We start from the raw sequence: 20,929 nt of genomic DNA, 5'->3' as shown, positions 1-20,929 counted from the left end.
GAATAACTTGGAGGAAAAGCACAACTCTCAAACAGGGGCAGTTCCACAAACATCAGTCATCTTATGAAAAGAGCCTATACTGGCCGGCTGCAGTGGCTCATGCCTGTAATCCTAGCATTTGGGAGGCTGAGGTAGGTGGATCACTTGAGGCCAGGAGTTTGAGACCAGCCTGGCCAACATGGTGAAATGCTGTCTCTAATCAAAAATACAAAAATAGCCAGGTGTGGTGGTGCAGGCCTGTAATCCCAGCTACTCAGGAGGCTGAGGCATGAGAATCGCTTGAACCTGGGAGGTGGAGGTGGATGTGAGGCAAGATCATGCCACTGCACTTCAACCTGGGCAGCAGAATGAGACTATGTCTAAAAAAAAAAAAAAGAAAGAAAGAAAAGAGCCTATACTGTTATTCAAAGGACAGAAATTTTAGTACCTGTCAATCATGAAATATCTATATTCTGTAATAAATAATTACAAGATCTTGGCTAACAGCCTGTTAATTATTTTTTATTTATTTTTGAGACAGAGTCTCACTCTGTCGCCCAGGCTGGTGTGCAGTGGCGTGATCTCGGCTCACTACAACCTCCACCTCCTGGGTTCAAGTGATTCTCCTGCCTCAGCCTCCCAAGTAGCTGATATTACAGGCATGCACCACCACGCCCGGCTAATTTTTGTATTTTTAGTAGAGATGGGGTTTTACCATGTTGGCCAGGTTGGTCTCAAACTCCTGACCTCAAGTGATGCACCTGCCTTGGCCTCCTAAAGTGCTGGGATTACAGGTGTGAGCCACCACACCTGGCCCAGCCTGAGAATTAGAATGCATAAAGGCTATGGTAGTGTGGCCAATAAAATTATAATTATGAGATCATCATTAGATGTCATAAACTAACAAATAACTAACATAGAATGTAATAGGAATTTTGGTAGAAAGCAACAGCACAATTTGAACTTTTTTTTTTTTTTTTAATTGAAAAGTTGTCTTATCAGAGAGTTCAAGATTTACCAGGTGTTACCCTACACGCATACATCTGGGCCACTCATATTGTTACCGAGTGGCTTTTAATTTAAGAATGTAAGTTCTAAGGCTACTCTCAATCCTTTCTGTTGTCACCTAGATAATAACTATTCTCAAAAAAGTCCACTGTGGACTGGATCCTAAACAAAGAGTAGTAAACAGAGGTTTCAGAAATTTGGCAGTTATTTGTGACTTGGACTGAGTGAAATCTCTGTTTTACAAATAGTTTCACTTTTTCCAATTCTCTTTCTTAGAACTGCTGAATATTTCAGTGAAGAAACCTTAAATATTCTCAGTTGCAAGTGCTTATTTTCCCAACAGGGAGTGAAAAACCTAAGCCAATTCGAATGCCAAGGAAGCAGCAGTGGCCTCTGTCTGAGTGGGATGCCCCCATGGTAACTCAGTTTCTCAGAGGAGTTAATCAGGATATCACTTACGCTTATGTTTATGGGCAGCTGTCTTGAAGATACTATTAACTATTCTTTCAGAGTCATTGTAGTAACTTAAACACTAACTTCTTCAAATACATTAATACAAACTCCTTTTTAGCTAATGATAGGGAAAATAAAGCCAATGTTCAACAACTAATTTCAATATAATACAGGTGTTCCTTGACTTATGATGGGGTTATGGCCCAATAAACCCATTGTAAGTTGAAACTGCTGTAAGTAAAAAATGCATTTAATATACGTAACCTACTGAACATCACATCTTAGCCTAGTCTGCCTTAAACATGTTCTGAACACTTACATTAGCCTACAGTTGGCCAAAATCATCTAACACAAAGCCCATTTTATAATAAATTATAGAATATCTCCTGTCATTTATTGAATACTATACTGAAAGTGAAAAACGGGATGGTTGTATCGGTACTCAAAGTATGGATTCTACTGAACGTGTATTGCTTTTTTGCAGAATGTAAAGCTGAAAAATTTTAAGTTAAGCCATCATAAGTTGGGGACCATCTGTATTAAAAATCATTATTTTATTAGCAGTTTTTGGAAGGGCCACCATGATAGAAGAAATGAAGAAAGTAATCTTTGAACAAGGAGAAATTCTTGCCATTTCAAGGAGATGTTCAGATTAAAAAAATAGATTCACTAGCAAACCCAAATTAGGCCTTACATTGGGCTTTGGGAGAGTTCATTTTCATCTAGTGTCTTGGGTCTTATTTTTCACTTATTATCTTAGACAGCTCTTAGATTAAGCAGCATTTTCTAAAGAGCTTCTTAAAATTGATTTCTGTTTGCTTCTTGATTTTCAACAACTAACTTCTATATCAGGTATTTTAGGAAAGTTTTCAGTATTTGAGTAGCTAAGCCAAATAACTGGAATTGGGAGTAAAATACAGCTAATATATTTTTTTAAATCATCAAATTAATTTACGCAGAATTCTTTCTGGCAGCTGCAAGATAGGAAATGTTAAAAGAAATTGGAGAAATATGGAATACCAATCGGAAAGATCGCAGCACTGAAAGCCCCTCCACGTCTGCTAGACTCAGTTCCATTAAACTGAGGGAGACAATAAATCCGTCAAAAATGTTCCAACCTTCTTGGAAATAATAGTAGGGATCCATGGCTATGAGCTTTAGAAACATTTCCGCTGTGAAAATTCCAGTGAAAACCTAAATGGGGGATGCAGGGGTAAGAAAAAGAAACAGTAAAAAGAGAATGATTTTATCATTATTTTTAAATACAACATGTCCAAGAAACTCAAGAGTTAACCTTAGTTAAATTCTGCATCTGAAGATATCAATACCTGGATGTCTCATGAGCACCCCACCTGATGCAGGAAAATCTTATTTTCCTCTTGAATGAAGTCTGCAGCCCCAAAGTTCCCATCTTTGTTGCCAGAACCACTCAATTTACACTGTTCAAGAGTGCAGTTGAGAAAATATGCTAAGCAATGGCAATACTACACAAGGCGACTCCTTTCAAAGGGTTAGCAGTCATTTGAATGTATATAATACTTGTGATGTTTGCTTAAAAAAATCACTTGTGTTACAATTAGATTAGAAAACTAAAGTATTAATGCTAATTTGACATTATATGTCTTACCAAACCTAGACATTTGCTGCAAGGTGTAAAAGCATACAACATTGCCAAAATGTGCAAAATACAGGAAATAATATCTATAATCTCACCACCTTGCATACAACTATCATTTTTATGTATTCTCTTTCTGGTTTTTTTTTTTTTTTCAAATACACATGGATTTTGACAGAGTTGGAAAATCATAGAATACATAATATCTTGGGTCTGAGTTTTCACTGATCGTAAGTCTATCCATGTTGCTACACAGTTCTCCCAACTCTCACTCTTATTGCCTGTACAAAGTTCTACTGGCGGCTGGGCACGATGGCTCACTCCTGTATAATCCCAAAATTTCTGGTGGTCGAGGCAGGCAGGTAGCGTGAGTCCAGGAGTTTGAGACCAGCCTGGGCAATATGGTGAAAACCCGTCTCTACAAAAGATACAAAAATTAGTCGGGCGTGGTGGTGTGTGCCTGTGGTACCAGGGACTCAGGAGGCTGAGGTGAGAGAATCACTTGAGCTTGGGAGGCAGAGGTTGCAGTGAGCCAGCCTGGAGTGCAGTGGATCATGCCACCACACTCCAGCCCAGGTGACAGAACAAGCCCTATCGAATAAATAAATAATAAATCAACAAATAATGAATAAAATTCTATTGGGTAAATACATCCTCAAAGAATGTTCCTATTGTTGGAGACTTTGGTGCTTCCTTTTGATTTTTTTCAATATGATAATCAATGATGTAATAAATGTTTTAGATTATAGCTTATTGTGTGCAAAAATGACATCTTCCCTATGTTACCTGTCTCCCATTTTTCTGCTGACAGAGTGCCTGCACTTTCTGATGCCTTCTGTATCCTGCAGGCCTCAGGAGGTGATATGCAGGATGAAAGTCAAGTCCCATGAACGCCAGTTTTGACAAAACCAATTCCTTCATTCTAGGCTAACCATATAACATCAGACTCTTACTGAATATTATGTTTTTGAGGACAGGACTTATTTTTACAAGAGATTTAAAACTGTCATAATATATTAGTACTTGTAACTACCTGTTTACCAAGTTTCCATATGAAACAGTTTAAGGAAAACTGAAGATACAGTCCGAGGACAAAATTAAAAATAGTAAAAAATACTTAGATTATAGATGCTGTTTGAAAATATACTGAATTAATGAACAGCAATAAAAAAACAGAATGATGACTGAAATACATCAAAATGGATAAGTGGACTACAGGTTTTTGGTATTCATATGCTTTTCTGTAGTTCCTCATGTTTCTAAATTGAAGATGCAACAGTCTCAAATTGAAACAAAAATTCCATAAAGAGATCCAGTTAAGTAAAATCAAAGTTCATAGTACAAGTTAAGCATCTATAGATGGAACATCCCTCTGAGTGAGTTCAGGGAAAGCAGAGACAGCTCATCAAATCCTGACATACATTTCACCCTTTGTGTAAACCCATTGGAAGTTTCTCCAAGTAGAAATGCTAGCCTGCCTAACACACACTAAGTAGAGACTTGATTTGTTATCCCACTGGCTCCTGGTAAACACACAGGAAGTATTCATGAATAAGCACTGGCTGATTGACCCTGGGATATCTATACTGTGGGAACTCTGGTTCCTAAGGGAAATCAACAATGAAACAGTCATGTGGTGTTGCCTATCACCAGGATGAATGACCCCAGGTATCAGGAATTGTCTGTGACAGAGGTCAGTCACCATGTTGCTTCAACACATGGCGTGTTGCCATCAGTTGGGTGTGTGTCAAAATACATCTGTAACTATTAGCTATGTGAAGGAATTGCTTTTTTAAAAATTGAGAAGAGCAGATTTAAGGTTATCCTATGATGCTCTTGTTTGCACTGTGATATGTTTCTCAAAGAGAAGGGAAGAATTACATGCAGTGTATCAGTAATTATATGTAAGTGTCTGCTATGGCTTGAATGTGTCCCCCAAAGTTCATGTATTAAAACTTAATCCCCAATGCAATAGTGTTGTTCTCCCGAATGTCATCAAATATTCACTTTAGAATTTATGTTCCTATGCAGCAGTTCTCAAAGGGTAGTTGAGGATCCTTAGAGTCCCTAAGACCCTCTCAGGAGGCACATGGTCCTCTCTTTTCCAACTTCAGAAGTACCCCCCATCTGTGGTTTTGCTTTCTGCAGTTGCAGTTACCTACCATCAACTACAGTCCAAAAATATTAAATAAAAAATTCTAGAAAAACAATTCATAAATTTTAAATTGCATGCTGTTCTGTGTAGCATGATGAACTCTTGAGCTATCCTGCTCTATCCCTCCCAGGACGTGAATTATCCCTTTGTCCAGTGTATCCATGCTGTATAAACTACTTGCCCTTTTGCCACTTAGCAGCCATCTTGGTTATCAGATTCACAAAACACAGTATGGTCTTGCATTGCTTAATGACAGGGATATGTTCTGAGAAATGTGTTGTTGGCAATTTAGTCATTGTGTGAACATTACAGAATGTACTTACACAAATCTAGATCTTATATATATATTTTCATTTATATATGTATATTTTTAATATGGAAAACCAAATGTCCCAGCACCTTTACTTAACATCAATCATTTCCCCTACTTGACCTGCAAGGCCAATATCAAATGGCATATAACAAGTTTTTATATATGTTCCATTATAATCTTATGGTATCACTGTCAGACATGCAGTCTGTCATTGACCAAAATGTTGTTATGTGGTATGTGGCTATATATATATATACACACACACACACACACACATATATACACACACACACACACATACACACATATATGTGAGCTTTAGAAACATTGGTACTATCTGAGGTTTCAGGCATCCACTGGGGGCCTTGGAATGTAACCCCCTTGGATAAGAGAGGACTACTGTACTTATTTGTGTGAGGCAAGCTTTTCTTCCTATACTTTAGCTAAAATAACATATCACAACAGACTGAATGTAGAAGCAGAAAAAGAGAATCTAACTATCTTCTATTAAACCAGACATGAGGCCGGGCACAGTGGCTCACGCCTACAATCCCAGCACTTTGGAATGCCCAGGTGGGTGGATCACTTGAGGTCAGGAGTTCGAGACCAGCCTGGCCAACATGGTGAAACACTGTCTCTACTAAAAACACAAAAATTAGCCAGGCATGGTGGCGGGCAACTATAATCCCAGCTATTCGGGAGGCTGAGGCAGAAGAATCGCTTGAACCCGGGAGGCGGAGGTTGCACTGAGCCGAGATTGTGCTACTGTACTCCAGCCTGGGAGACAGAGTGAGACTCTGCCTCAAAAAACAAACAAACAAGACAGACATGAAAGAGATTTACAAAATGTTGAACGATACCATTCTTCCAGTTTTTCTTAGAAAATATAGTTTCCCCCCACCAATATGTTATTTATGTTCATGTGTAATGGGTGTATTATTGTGATATTTATTTATTTATATATTTATTTATTTTACATATGGGGTCTTGCTATGCTGTCCAGGATAGTCTTGAATTCTTGAGCTCAAGTGATCCTCCCATCTCAGCATCCTGAGTAGCTGGGATTACAGAGATGAGCTGCATGTCTGGTTAATTTTTTTATTTTTGTAGAGATGGGGTCTCACTACGTTGCCCAGGCTAGAGAGCAATGGCTATTCATAGCCTGTGTTCCTGGAGGACTTCGGCATCAAATTCCTGGCCTCAAGCTATGCTCCTGCCTCAGCCTCCCAAGTAGCTGGGACTTACCTAGCTATATTATTATAATTCTTTAACTACAAAATGAATGCTTAGAAATGTTCTCAGTTTTAATTTCAAATATGATAAATATCAATAGACATAGCACTTTTATTTAAGAGTATAAAGGAGTCCTGATCTCCTCAGAATATTCTATAAAACAATGGTTCTCTATTCTCTACAAAATACTCTGAATTCACAGTCATCGTACCTTTCTAGTTGGGGTTTTGTTGTGTTTTGTTTTTTTGAGATAGAGTCTTGCTCTGTCGCCCAGGCTGGAGTGTAGTGACATGATCACAGCTCACTGCAGCTTTGAAATTCTAGGCTTGGCCAGGAGCAGCGGCTCACACCTGTAATCCCAGCACTTTGGGAGGCCGAGGAGGGCAGATCACGAGGTCAGGAGATTGAGACCATCCTGGCTAACACAGTGAAACCCCGTCTCCACTAAAAATACAAAAAATTTAGCTGGGCGTGGTGGCGGGCGCCTGTAGTCCCAGCTACTTGGGAGGCTGAGGCAGGAGAATGGCGTGAACCCGGGAGGCAGAGCTTGCAGTGAGCCGAGATCACGCCACTGCACTCCAGCCTGGGTGACAGAGCAAGACTCTGTCTCAAAAAAAAAAAAAAAAAAGAAAATAAAATAAATTCTAGGCTCAAGTTATCCTCTCACCTTGGCCTCCCAAAGAGCTGGGATGACAGGCATGAGCCATGCCTAGTCTAGTTTGGACAAGCCTGTCGTCATAGGCCTGATAACTTGTAAAGCCAGGTCACCAAGTAAAGCCTGTATAGGGGTATAAGATTGGGGTATATTTCACTCGGGGGTCACTGTGGGGTTTGGGAAGGGTCTGGGGAGAAGTCACACACCTCCTTCAGCCCTAATTGCTTATGCAGATAAAATTTAGGCTTATTTGAAAGTGACGAGCCTCTGGCATGCTCCTCTCTTTATGCTCGGAAAAGCGCTTGTCAGCTCCTGTTCTGTAGTAGATCCTTGCCCAAAGTTAGTCAAATTCAATTTGATTAAAAGTTCTATGTGTACCGCAATGGAGACATGAAAAAAAAAATGTGACCATGAAAAATAATGGTTCCTTAGGAACTCAGTCACCAGAATGTAAGTAACTCATCCTGGTTTGCCACTTTTCACACCGAAAATCCTGCATCCTGCGTCTCCAGTTAGGGTAATCAACTCGTACCTGTAGACAAGGACTGTCCAGTTTTAAAACTGCAAGAGCTTCCTCAGGCCTCTGCAAATTAAGGTGGTTGGTTACCCAACCAGGAGGAGACAGAACAATAACTAAAAATCATGTGATAAGTATTCAAAAAGAAGTATCCATATGGGGCTATAGAAGCACAGATGAAAGAAAAATTAAAATCTGAAAAGAATTCCTTTTAGCTGAAAATCTAGGTAACCTATAATTAAGAAATGATAACATTCATTTATGTTTGGTGAAGGAGGAAAATAACTTTTGCTTTTTTTCTTTTGCTTAGAATCTGAGAACTTAAACTTACATGTTAGATTAAGCCCTAGCTCTTCTTTCCATCCCCCTCCCTCTGAACCACTCAGTCCTGAAGGCTGTAGGTGGGTATGCAGGTAGAGGGAGGCTGACGCCTAGTGCTGGAGCCTCAGGAAGCCCCCCGGCCCAGCAAAGAGAGTCAGACATGGAGGGGAGCGAGGAGGTCCATGCAGGGGAGCAGCCTGGCATGGACTGTCAGAGCCTGTGGGCCAAGGAGAGGCATCTGCTTTGGGCGACAGTCCAGGATGGGCAGTTGGAAGTGGTATGAGGAGTGGCTACCCCACATAGGTGTTGAGGCCCAAGTGGGACAGGGGACGTCCACACTTGAGGGGGAGGGGGACTCGGCAGAGAGAGTCAGAGCTTAAGCAAGGTAAAGTCAGCATCTCCAGGACAAGATCCCGGAGTGGGCTGAGGAGGGACTCCCCGCAGGGGAAGACTCACAAGGGGTGCCAGAGCCAGGTGAATGGAGGAAGGACTCACGTAGGGGAAGGCCTGATGTAGGGTGTCAGATCCTGAGTGGGGTGAGGCAAGTGTCTAAACAGGGAGGTGGAGAGTGAGGGTGTGGAGCTCATCAGGGTGAGGAGGGTGTTGCCTAGTTTGGGATAAAGCCACTGAACCAGGTGAGAACTTCCAAGAGTGTTCACATAGACAGGTGGCAGTCTGAGCAGGGTGAGGAGGGGTGGCCTGGTGAGGGGTGTTAAAGTCTGTGCAGGATAAACAGAGCTTCTACCTCAGGAGAAAGCCTGGTGTGGGGTGAGAAGGATGTCCATGCAGGCGAAGGCCTACTGTGAGGCAACAGGGGCCGAGCAGGGTGGGGCAAACCATGTGTGAGTTGGACTGGTGTGGGTTCCAAGCTGATAAGTGTGAGGAGGTGTCCACACGGAGGACACAGCTCGGTGCTGAAGGGGTGGGGGTAACCCACAGTCTCTATAGGGTGAGGAGGGTACCCATGCTGTAAGAGGTAACAGTGGCTTTTTGATCAAATAAGTACACCAAAGACAGTGGCAATGAGGTTTCTTATTGTTGGAGGAGTTACAAATACAGAAAGGGAGAAAACTACAAAGAATCTTGCAGTGCTGGATTAGAATTGGAAGTGACAGAATCAACTCATGGTTTTCAATATCCATGGCCAGCTCAATATAAACAGCTCGTCCTGTCCTAAGAGGGCGTGCATGCTGCTCCCACAGCAATATGCATACCTAGATCTCAGATCGTTACCTCTTCCTTATTTTTTTTTTTCTGTTTTGTTTTAGAGATGGGGTCTCACTGTGTTGCTAAGGCTGGTCTCAAACTTTAAGCAATCCTCCTGCCTCAGCTGATACTCAGCCTAGATCTCTACTTGTAAATGCCATTTTTTCACTAAAAGACTCAGGGCTTCTTGAGAAATGGCTGATTCCAGCCCCGGGGCAGGAAAAACACAAAAGTATCCTTGTGGTACCAGAAAGCCAGGAAGTGATGAAGACATGTCAAAGGGATCAGAAGCCAGCTTGAAGGGACTCCCACTGGCCACATCAGAGTAAGTCTAAACATCAAATGGATTATAGCTCAAATAAAAGAGAAAACCATTAATCCATACTGATATAAATAAAGGAATAAATCAAAATCTGAATGAACAGGATATTTAAATCACTTCAAACGATCTTCCTCACAAATACCTATTAAGTATACAGTAAGTCTTCACTTAATGTCCTCAATAGGTTCTTGAAAACAGCAACTTTAAGCCACGTGATGTGCTACATGCCACAGGAACTTAACTCTTGTTTATATCAACTGGCCTATGGTAAAACTGGTTTTGGTATACAGTATATCATTTAGCTTAAAGTCACAGTTTCCAAGAATCTAGAACCTATAGAGGATGTTAAGTGGGGACTTACTGTAAATGGAAAAAGCGTAACTTTACAGATGAAAAGCCTGGCAGACACCTCCTTAATCAAGTGATTAAATGAACACCACCAGTAGTGGGACAAATGGAAGCTGTGTGCCAACTGGTAGATACAACATGATGAAGATAGGCTCACTCATCTGATACTCCTACCAAAATGCAGAACCTGCGTCTAATCATAAGGAAGCATCGACAAGCCCACATTGAGGGAATTCTACATAACAAATGGCCTGTAGTCTTCAAAATGTCAAGACATGAAAGTCAAGGAAAGATGGAGGAACTCCTCCAGGCTGAAGAAAATTAGAGAGATAAGATAGCTACATGTAATGGGGTAATCCTAAAACTGCATCCTTTTGTTATAGAGGATGCCACTGGGATCACTGGCAAAACTTGAATAGGGCCTGAGAATTAGATGGTTGTAATGCATCAGTGTTAATTTCCTGGTTTTGACAATTATACTATAGTTATGTAGGAGAATGTACTCGTGTATAAAAAATACATACTATAAGTATTTGGGGGTGATAAGGCTACGTGACAAGGCTTTCATTGTAAAAAAAAAAAAAAAAAAAAAGTTTTTTGTACTGTACTTGAAATTTCCCTGTAAGATTCAGAATGTTTAAAAAGTCACCTGATAAACTTACTATTGTATTCAGTTAGTTGCAAAAAAGGCAGGAAAAGAATCATTACATTTATCTACTGTATAACACAAAGGCTGTGTAAGTCACACAGCTTCCCTGGGCTTCAACTTCCTCTATAAAACATGCGGATTGGATTGAATTATCTCTAAGGTTCTTCCTATTATTATTTTCTCTTTTGGGGAGGGTAGAAGAGGCAGGGATCTTCAATTTGCAGAACACTATTCTCATCTTTCTTTAAAAACATCTTTCTGTATGTCTACAGACAAAGACAACTTAACTCACAATCAGGGCTATAGGAAAAGCCTCACATTCCAACCACAGGACAAGGTCATACTTCATTTCACAAGTCAGTCTCATTTTTTTTTCCATCCTCTTACTCTCAGATTCAGTCAAAGGCTCTACCTAAATCTCCGAATCTCTGAAAATTCTCCTATTGAATTATACTAACACAGTTCCTAAGATTTATAAGTTCCTAAGATTTATAAGGTACTTTTAGCTATCCCAAAGACTTGTGTAGGTTCTCATTTATCTTCCCAACCAATGATGGCATGGTATTATCCTAACTTTACAGATGCACAACATTTCTGGACAGAAATCAAAGACTTATTTAAGGTTGTACAATATCTAATAGGAACCAAAACCCAAATCTTCTGATTTCTAATTCTGTATTCTTTCTGCCAATCTCGGCGCTCCTGTTGATTGGCAGCAAGGTATGTTTTGAGTTTCTGGTATTGTCCAGAAAACACTCATGAGGTCCAGCACGTACCCAACTTCCTTATTTGGCATCTCCACTCAGTGAATAGACACTTACCATGTCCAAAACAGAACTCTTGATTTTACACGTCAAGCCAGTTCCTTTGCAGTCATTTCACTTTTCCCTCAGTTATTCAACCCCCACATCTAGGTACCATTCTTGGTTTCTTTCCTTTTACCCTCACATCTAGTACAAAGTATGCTAGACCATATACTACCCTCCCTCCCCTCTGCTAATTGTACATTTACTTGCCGTTTGAAAACTCTTGTCACCTAAGAGCTTTCTTATTTTAGAACTTGGTTCTGGGTTGGCTTGTCTCACGGAGTTCCTGAATATTAACTGTCAACCTTCTCTTATTTTCTCTTTCTTTACTGATGGTTCTGAGCAAAGTCTTCTGAATACTTACAATTCTAATTTAGGGGTCATCCTAAATCTCTAAATTTTCATGAAAGGAAAAATAACATTATTTGCTAGCCTGGTCTGACTGAAGTTCTAGTGGGGGTAGGTAAAAAAGCCTCTCAAAATCCCTTGAAAAGCAAAGACTGGTTCTGTAAAAAGCAAGGAAAAGTAAAGATTTTGAGAAAAACAAAGCTCTACAGGGAAAACAGAACCACCAACACCAAACAATAAAAATTATCAAGACATATTTCTCATTATTTAACTCTTGGCTACTAAAATAAAGCTTGTATCTATATGATATTGTTGACAGGCTGAAAATTCTGCTTGATGGCCTAGGTACTATGTTCAATCACAGCATGTGCCCACCGACAGGCACCTTTCAGAGCCAGTCAAGAGACTTCCTGGACAGTCTGTGGGAGTGTCCCATTTCAAGACTCCAGGCATTCCATTGGACTGCACACAAGGGTTTACATCATAGCAGAGAGGCTGGAGCATGTCACCAACCACAGACATGGAGACTGGAAAGACCACAGAATCATCTTGGATGTATACCAGGGAATACAATGGGCTACAAAGGATCTCTTTGCCATATGTTTTCAGAATAAGAAATGAAAATGATATTGTAGTGCTCTAATAGTACAGTAATAGGACTTAAGGTCAAAAGTGTGTGGGGTGTGTGTGTGTGAGAGAGGGAGACAGAGAGAGAACGCACAAGAAAAACTGGGCAGAAATCATGCTCAAATTATTAATAAACAGTAACAGCCAGATTTGGACATGCCTGTGGTTAACACCTAAGGAATTAGGGGGCCCAGGTGACCTAGGGGATTCTTTCTCACTACTTCTCTACTGTCTTATCAAAATTCAATTAACTCCTGATTTTTGTAGCAAAGAAAACACATAATTCTCAAATCACAACTACTTGATTTCAGAATATACACTTTGTAATATAGTTTTTTAAAAAGACATACTTATCTTTATATAATAAATTAAATACATAATTTAAGCTAATATTAAAATAAATTTGGCAAAGATCAACTAATGGCAGAAACTGGATAATGGCCTAGAAGTTGGATTGGAGGGGAAACCATCCTTGAGTGAAAACTTTCCCATAAATAGTACCCATTTACATAATTAAGGCCTGACAGAGCAGGCAAATCCACAGTTATATGTAGTGTACTACAAGAGCTCCCCTATTTTGTGGTAGTTGGTACTTAAGGTGAAAGGGGAACTGATTTGCTGGAGCAATGCAGGAATCAGTGTGAGAAACAGAATGAGGAAAAAATCCAGAAGTACTTGGCTCAGGCTGCTGAAACCAACCCACTATACCAGGCCTCCCATTCTGTCACCAACATTGGTTTTCTGCCAATAGCTCCTAAATGACGTCTTCAAAGTTCTGCAGAAAGAGGAAAGGGATCACAACAGTGAGCAGAAAAGCAGCTAGTGTCCCGGCATATGTGGAAGCATTTGTCTTCCAATTAACTATTACTTTCTCTTCAAAGAAACTCCAGCTTTCAGTACCAGAAAAAGAAGTCCTATAGGCAAAACACATTCCTAGTATCAGGAGACAGTGTTCCATCTTACCAGATTTCCTACAGCCAAGACATGTTCAAATTGTGGCGTCATAGGATGGTGCTCCATTGCCATAAACAGTGTATTCAGGACGATGCAGATGGTGATGGCTAAATCCACAAAAGGGTCCATAACTATCAAGTTCACAATCTCTTTCAGTTTTATCCAGTAGGGGTGGCACTCCCAGATCAGGAAAGTGTTGGCAAATTTATACCAGCATGGCGGGCACTTTCTCTGAGACTCTTCCAGTTCTACAGTAAGTAAGAACAAAGATGGCCCCTCAATCACAGCGAGAAAACCAGGGGGAGACACTAGTCACTCTCAGCCATTATCACTGTTATTAATATGGAATCAAGGTGGTCTGAGTGCTGACATTCCTAAGGATTGTCCTTCTCTCTAAGGTAGAGAGGAGGCATGATCCATACAAGTCACCTCTCTGTTAATAAAGATCTAGTTATAAATGAAACTCAACCCATCAGTTATGGGAGTAGAGCACAGAGGTCAAGAGCTTGGCCTCTCAGGTCTGACTCCCTGGCCTCAACTGGCTTGAGTGCTTACAAGTTGTGTGATACCAGGCAAGGTAACTGACTTCTCTGCTCAGCTGCTTCAGCTGTAAAACAAGGCATCTACTTTACAGGTTACAGGAGTGAATGAGTCCTGTAACCTCATTTTTATGTGAGTTTGACTAAAGATTAAATGAGATGTTAGTGTAAAGCAGTCACCACAGTATCTGGCACAGGGTAAGTCCTCAATAAATGGTAGGTATTCTATTATACACTGTATTATTCAATTATTGTCAGAGAAGCCAGCAAAAGTATGAACTCAAGCCAGACATATTTGAGCTCAAATACTAGCTCAGACACTTGCTAACTGTGGGACCTTGAACAAGTTACTTTGATTTGCTGTGAGAATTAAAGAGCTAAAATATATACAAAGTGCCCCAGAATACCCTGGCAGATAGAAAGTGCCATGAAAATGTTTGCTATTATTATTATCTTCATCAGCAGAACCAGCATCAGCAACCAAGCCACCATGTAAAACACATCTGTTACGTTCTCATAAGAAGTACAAGTTACTGTCTCCACCCTCAACAAGTTTACAGCTCATAGTCAAGTTAGAAATACAAGTCACATTCCTCTCCCCTTTTCACCCTTCCTTCCTCGTTCTGTCTCCTCCTGTCTCCTTTCTTGCCCCTTTGCCCTTTCCTGCTCTCATCCTTTGCTTTTCTCTTTCTACAGCTTCTTCCTCCTTCCCTCCCTGGGTCCTCATCTTTTTCCCTTTTTCTTTCTCTCCTTTGTCTTATCTTCTCTGTCTCTTTTAGAAACAGAACGTGTTATTTTCAAACAAGATCTCACATAATTCCCAATACATAAAATAAACCAGGAATTGCCTTAGATGAAGCAGGAGCCCACTCAGATAGACTTCTTCCTCTCCTGAGGCACTCCCCTAGAATCCCAGGACTCTGATACACACAGACTGAAAAATCACTGGACTAGATGATCTCAAAGGTCATTTCCAAAGCAAAGATTCAAAAGAATGATCAGATATCAAAGACAGACACTCAACTGGCAGTTACAACAATCTAGGTATGAAGCCCTATATAAGAAAGCTCTCCTCAAATTAAGCATGAAATACAACTGTCAGGATTACAAAATTCCAAGGACCCTGAGCTAAGAGGATGCTTTTTAAGAGGTGAACTTTGAAAACCTGTCAGAATGTGAGGTTCTACAGGGTTGGCTGTAACAGCTACTCTCTCCCTGCCCAATTCTGCTGACACTATCAAATCATTTAAGAAAAAAAAAAAATTCCCTAACATTTCACCAAAACCAAGATGGCTGCCTTAAATTAGCCTACGTTTCCTTTTCCAACCAGCTGGATGGCGATGCTTTATTTTAGACAAGGTGGTTTTGGTTGAGTTTCTGATTGGCTCCCTGGTTGCTAAGAAAATGGTTGCCTTGGTTTTTCAGATTTAAGGACCCCTGTAAGCGCCACGTGGGAGGCTGTGTGGGAAAGGAAGTCTGTGAGGAAAATCTGCTGCGGCTTCTTCCTCAGAGAACTCCCTCCCTTCCTAAGGTAAATATAGTTTTCACCCCCAAAAAAGAAAATGACAAGGTTCTCTTATTTCCATAAATTCTTACAGTACATATTTGGAAATTTAGTTCCGTTCCCTTTTTTATCTCCTCCCTTCTCCAAATGACTGCTGCTCATTGGCACGTGGAGGTTGAAGCTGCGACTGTTCACATTTATGACAGTTGACACAATTGTAATGTTTTAAAATGAACTAGGTCTTGAGTCTTGCCACACAGAAAAAGGGGTTTTCCTGCCCTACAGGGCACCAGGAAAATTCCTCGAGGGATACCAGACATCTCTTAGCCACATTTACTGAGAAGGGAAGATCCTCAGGATAATCTTTCACTCCGACAAAAAGTAAGACAATGTGGAACTTCAGGAGCTGGAAAAGATCATTTGGGGAATAAGAAGGCTTATCAAGTGACTTATGACTTTGCAAACTGTTACGGGTTCCACATGCCTGGAATGGCCCAGTATTTGGCTTGGGGGAATGGGTTAACATTTAGGAGCGAGATGTCCAAATGTTTGTGGGGTTTCTCTTACTTTGCTTTTGGACATTTTCAGTGAGGTTACTCTAGGTCTCAACCTCAGGGGTACTGGGAATTGTTTTCAGAGAGGACCTCACAATTTCACCAAGATAATGGCTTTGGTAGACCATGAAGTTTCTGAAGGCAGGAGCTTCTTTCAACTCAATTCAACAACTTTTAAGCACCTGCAATGTGCTAGGCACCGAGGATACACTGATGAAGAGCTCCCACCCTCGCTAAGGTTACTGCCACACAGGAAAGACTGATACCAGCCAAGTAACTATACTGACATTTGATGCTTGTCAGATGAATAAAGGAATACACAAATAGTGGCAGAAACAGCTATGGCCAGTTACCTCTAGGGGAATTTTTGGAATTGTTTTACCTGAGAATCAATAATGTCAAGTACTTCCTTGATATTGCAAATCAATGTCAAGTACATCACTACCTCTTTCTTACTTCACCACGATCTCCCCTTCTCCCACAGCTTTACTGCTTTGAGGAGTGAGACTACACTACTCTACCTACACCCCACGCCCAGTCCTCTGAAATATCCCCAAAGCTTATAGCTCTGCTAGTGGTGAACGCTACTAAATGTACTGGATCCTGGTAAGCATGTTTGCAGTAGGATGGGGTGGGGCAGAACAGGCAGGGTTTTGACAGGATTATTGACAGGATTCTGGAATTCTCCACTGTGGTTTCTAAACTATTAGGTACGTCGTAGCCTGCCTCTTGGGTTTTAAATAATAATTATTTTAATCCTTGGATTAAAATAATGTCAAAGTTTCCTCACTGAAAGTCTGAGAGCAAGAACTACAATTCATTCAATGCTGGCTTTTAATGCTGTAGCAAGCATTAAATACAGAGGGACCAATGGTTAAACAGGCATGGATGCTTCATTCCCTCTTACGTTATTCTGGTCAGCCATTCATCGATCTTTGCTTACAGCAGTTCTGTCCCATCAGCTTCAGCAAAAGGGTCAAATACAAGGGGAGAGGATAGGAGGAATGCCTGAGCAAGAAATGGCAGGACAGGTACAACTATGTGAACATCAGGGCTTAGGAAAGAGGACAAAGAACTAGAATAACATCTTCCTACTCAGGAACACAGCTACATGTGTCTCTGTCTCCTGAGCTATCCTTACACCTTTTTTTTTTTTTTTTTTTTTTTAATGTGTGTGATGGTGGGTAGAGGGTGGAGAATAAGCACAGCAGGACAGAAAGAGAAAGAACAGGGAAAAGAGGGAGAAAAGAGAATTTTAAAATCCCCGTATGGTTTGTATCCAACCCAGTAAAGGGATGAAAGCTCTAAGGCCTCCGAAAGGAGCCCTGCAGCACCAGCACTCCTACCATTCTAAGCACAGCCAACGTCTGCTTGACAAATGTTGTTTGAGCATCTCCTTTTGCTGGGACCTGGGCTAAGCCACTGCAGTAATAAATAAATAACTAACTGTTGCATTGTATTGATAGTTCTGCTGTTCTGATGTCTCTGCCAATAATAAAGTGTAGCTGTTGGAGGCTGTTAGTTTTTCTCAGTTGCCACAGATACCCAGAGAAATCCTGTCTTGGTCTCTATGTGAATAATAAAATTAGCCAAAGTTCTTAGGCTAGGATTTCTTAGCTTGGAATTCTTAGAACCTGTAGTTATTTGCCCACAATCTTAAAGTATAAGCTAGAAAGCTTGAAGATGTTCTATCAGACAATAACCTCGATGGTAATCAAAGAAAACAGGAATAAATAGAGGTTGTTAAGGCAGCTGAAAGCAGTTAATTCATTTTTTTTACTTGATATATTCTCAAGGTCAGTCTAGTTATAGTCTCATTCTTTGCACATATGTGGGGAAGTAAGCACCCTTAGAGAATTCTTTTCTAGGGACTCTTCCTCCACTGCAAACCCCTCCCCAACACACGATACACACACACATATATCCATACACACACAGTAGAAGTGGCACTGGGTTTAAATGACTGAAAAAACGCTTGTCTCAAGGATACCAGGACCATTTTGAGTTTTCCTGTCTCAGGGACTTTGGTTATTCTGGGCATCTGCATTCTGAAGAACAGCAATTTGAGGCCTCAAGAATAGTCTAGATCTACCATGAGACAACTCAGCTAAATCAATATAAATCCAATGAAGAAGACAGGTGCAGAATCCACCAGAATCTTGGGAGAGGAAATCTGTCTCTGAATTTACCTCTAATGAAAGCATGCAGATCCTGGACTACAGACCACAACTAGAGAGGAGCTGATTCTTGCTAGGGGGACTGTGGCCTAATGGAAAATCTTCAGGTATTCCTCAGCACACCAGGTTGTGTCATAGAGAACCCACCTAATACAGAGAACTCAGGCACTGACAGCAACATTACTGCAGACGTGCTATGATTCAAAGTGGTTGCTCTTTCCCTGTGGCATGGAGCACTCAAAGAAAGAAGGGTTTCAACTTACCTAGTCACACATCAAATTTATTTATGGATATGTGGGGGTGTTTGAAGAGAGACAGAACTAGGTGCAATCAAAATGCACAGTACATTCTTCCTTAAGGGAAAACTAAAAGGGCTGTAAGTAGTTAAAAAGGAAAAAAGGAAGGTATGTTTAGGAATACAGGCCATGAGGGAAATTCTATCATTTTATATCTTTGCAGTTCTTCAATCTACATTCCTTTATGCCTTACGGCACCCCACCGGCTCCTCATGATGACAATGACAGGGGTCTTGAGTTCCTCTAGGTCACTCATGCAGCTCCTTTCATATCTCTTACCTACCTGTGTACAATGCTGACAGCGTATCTGAAGCCCATATATTTGATTCTCTGCATGTAAATTTAGGAAGAGAATTTGTGATTCTAGTTTCTATATAGGAATAGGCTCCGTTCCTAAAGCTCAGAGACAGCCTTTGTAAAACTCAGACCAAGGGACAGGGATTATATTTACCATGCACATTACATATTTATATCTCAGCAGGTTGGACTGACATCATAGGGCACATACCTTCTACTAGTGTATTTGTAACAACACTCATTATGCTGTTGATTCTGTCCTTCCGCCCATAGGAGGCTAATTGGTCCATGGAAACTAAGAGAGATCCAGGGCCTTTCTTCCTAATTTCCACCTCAGTTGTAGCCTACAAAAAGAAAGAAAAAAAAAAAAAAAAGCAAATAGAGTGAGTTAAGTCTATAACAGTAAATCTGGGCCTTACTTGATAGACAGTCCAGTGTGTGATCTTCATTACAGTCTTTAACTTTGATCCTGCAGTCCTATTCACTTCAAGAAATAGAATGAAATGAACTGGCCATGGTTCATCCTTATTTGGATGATAAGACCAAGTCATTTAAGTCTGTGTGAATCTACAATGACCCCAAGAATCTGGCTGGGACCCAAACATCTCACCTGGTTCATTCCAAGCATAGAGTAGAAAGACCAGATCCTCCTGGGGTACTGCCATCAGAAGTAGACCCTGAGTTTTCTGGTCCTAATCTCAAATCCACAATATTTGGCTAGAATTGATCCACATGATAAAGTCAGTCAAATTTACTTCTATTTGAAATCTCATTAAGGTCAAGTCCCTGATCACACTGAGTATTATAGATGCTGTTTCCTCCTTGAGTAGGAGCACCATTATTCTAATAAACTGCCTCTTCCAAATACCAAATCTGGGCCTAACTGAACATTAGCAAGTTGAAGATCTGCTCCGGATCTCCTACAAGCCATTTTAAGAAAGTACAGAAAGGTTTTGCTATCTTAATTAAATATATTGTATCCTATGTTTATCTTGCCCTTTCAGTTTTATGAGCTAACCTGCAACGTTCAAATTCCCAATAAAAAATGGCAGAAAATATAATCAGATTGTTATAAAAAATATTATTACATGCTCTACCCTGGGCAATAACTGGTATGGTAGATTACAGCAAAGGGCTTCTTAATGTCCCTGACTTATGTTCTTGTGACTATTCCACATCAGTTCAGCCTTAATGGGGTGGCTTAAAACCTAGCTCTTTAGTAACCATGTTGTTCACAGTACCATATCACCCATGTAGACTTGGCTCTTCCTTCTAAGATGGTGAAGGTAAGAGGACAGAGACAATCACCAGCCCTCAGAGGACGGGGAGATTGTATGAGACTGGAGAAGCACATGTCTGGTCAATAAGAGAATGATCCTAGCTGTTTTAAAAAGAAAATAATTACCTCTGGAGAGCTACATCAGAAAGCCCATCTGTTCTAAACATCTTCAGATTTTAAGGACTGAACAGAAGAAAGTTCCTGGCAGATTATGATTTATCTTATTAAAGTGTTTCATTAGCCTGCGGTCCCAGCTACTCAGGTGGTGGAGGCAGCAGGATTACATGAGCCCAGGAGTTAGAGACCATCCTGGGCAACACAGAGAGACCTCATCTAAAAAAAAAAAAAAAAAAAAAAAAAAAAAAAAAAAAAAAAGGCGTGTTTCATCAGACCATTTCACTGATTCAGATTTGGATCAGTGATCTCGGGGTCTTGTTTGTTTTGTTTGTTTGGCAAAGCTACAGAAGAAGTGCAAGAAAAAAATAACCAATTTCCCTGGGAATTCCTTGCTGCATTACTATACTAACATTTGTGTATGTAAGAATGACTTGTGGTGGTTGCCACAGGAAGAGGCTTCCTGCCTGTGGAAAAAGGAGGGAAGAGCAGGAAGGACTTTGTAATGTGGTTTGAGTGCCAGCATAGCTGCAGAACAGAACATCAGGCAAATCTCTAAGGTTTTTTGTTTTTGTTTTTTGAGAGAGTCTGCTATGTCACTTAGGCTGGAGTGCAGTGGCATAATCTCGGCTTACTGCACCTCTGTCTCTGAGGTTCAAG

General features: G+C 40.6%; 1 protein-coding gene across 15 annotated transcripts in view; it reads right to left on the bottom strand.

Annotated features, from left to right (window-relative positions):
• Positions 1-20,929, bottom strand: part of SCN8A (sodium voltage-gated channel alpha subunit 8) — a 211,021-nt gene that overhangs the window by 44,502 nt on the left and 145,590 nt on the right. For all 15 annotated transcript variants that reach the window (XR_012420258.1, XM_065524218.2, XM_065524216.2 and 12 more), the window contains 3 exons: positions 19,088-19,220; positions 13,519-13,757; positions 2,461-2,634 (listed from right to left, as the gene is read on the bottom strand). Coding sequence is in view for 14 of the 15 variants with exons in the window: in XM_065524218.2 (XP_065380290.1) it covers positions 2,461-2,634; positions 13,519-13,757; positions 19,088-19,220 (546 nt within the window). In the remaining variant the exon portion in view is untranslated. The remainder of the gene's footprint in view (positions 1-2,460; positions 2,635-13,518; positions 13,758-19,087; positions 19,221-20,929) is intronic.

The sequence above is a fragment of the Macaca fascicularis genome, chromosome 11 (genome assembly GCF_037993035.2).
Source record: "Macaca fascicularis isolate 582-1 chromosome 11, T2T-MFA8v1.1".
NCBI lineage: Eukaryota > Metazoa > Chordata > Mammalia > Primates > Cercopithecidae > Macaca > Macaca fascicularis.
Note: the sequence above shows the minus strand (reverse complement) of the source record. Positions and strands in the feature narration are given on the sequence as shown.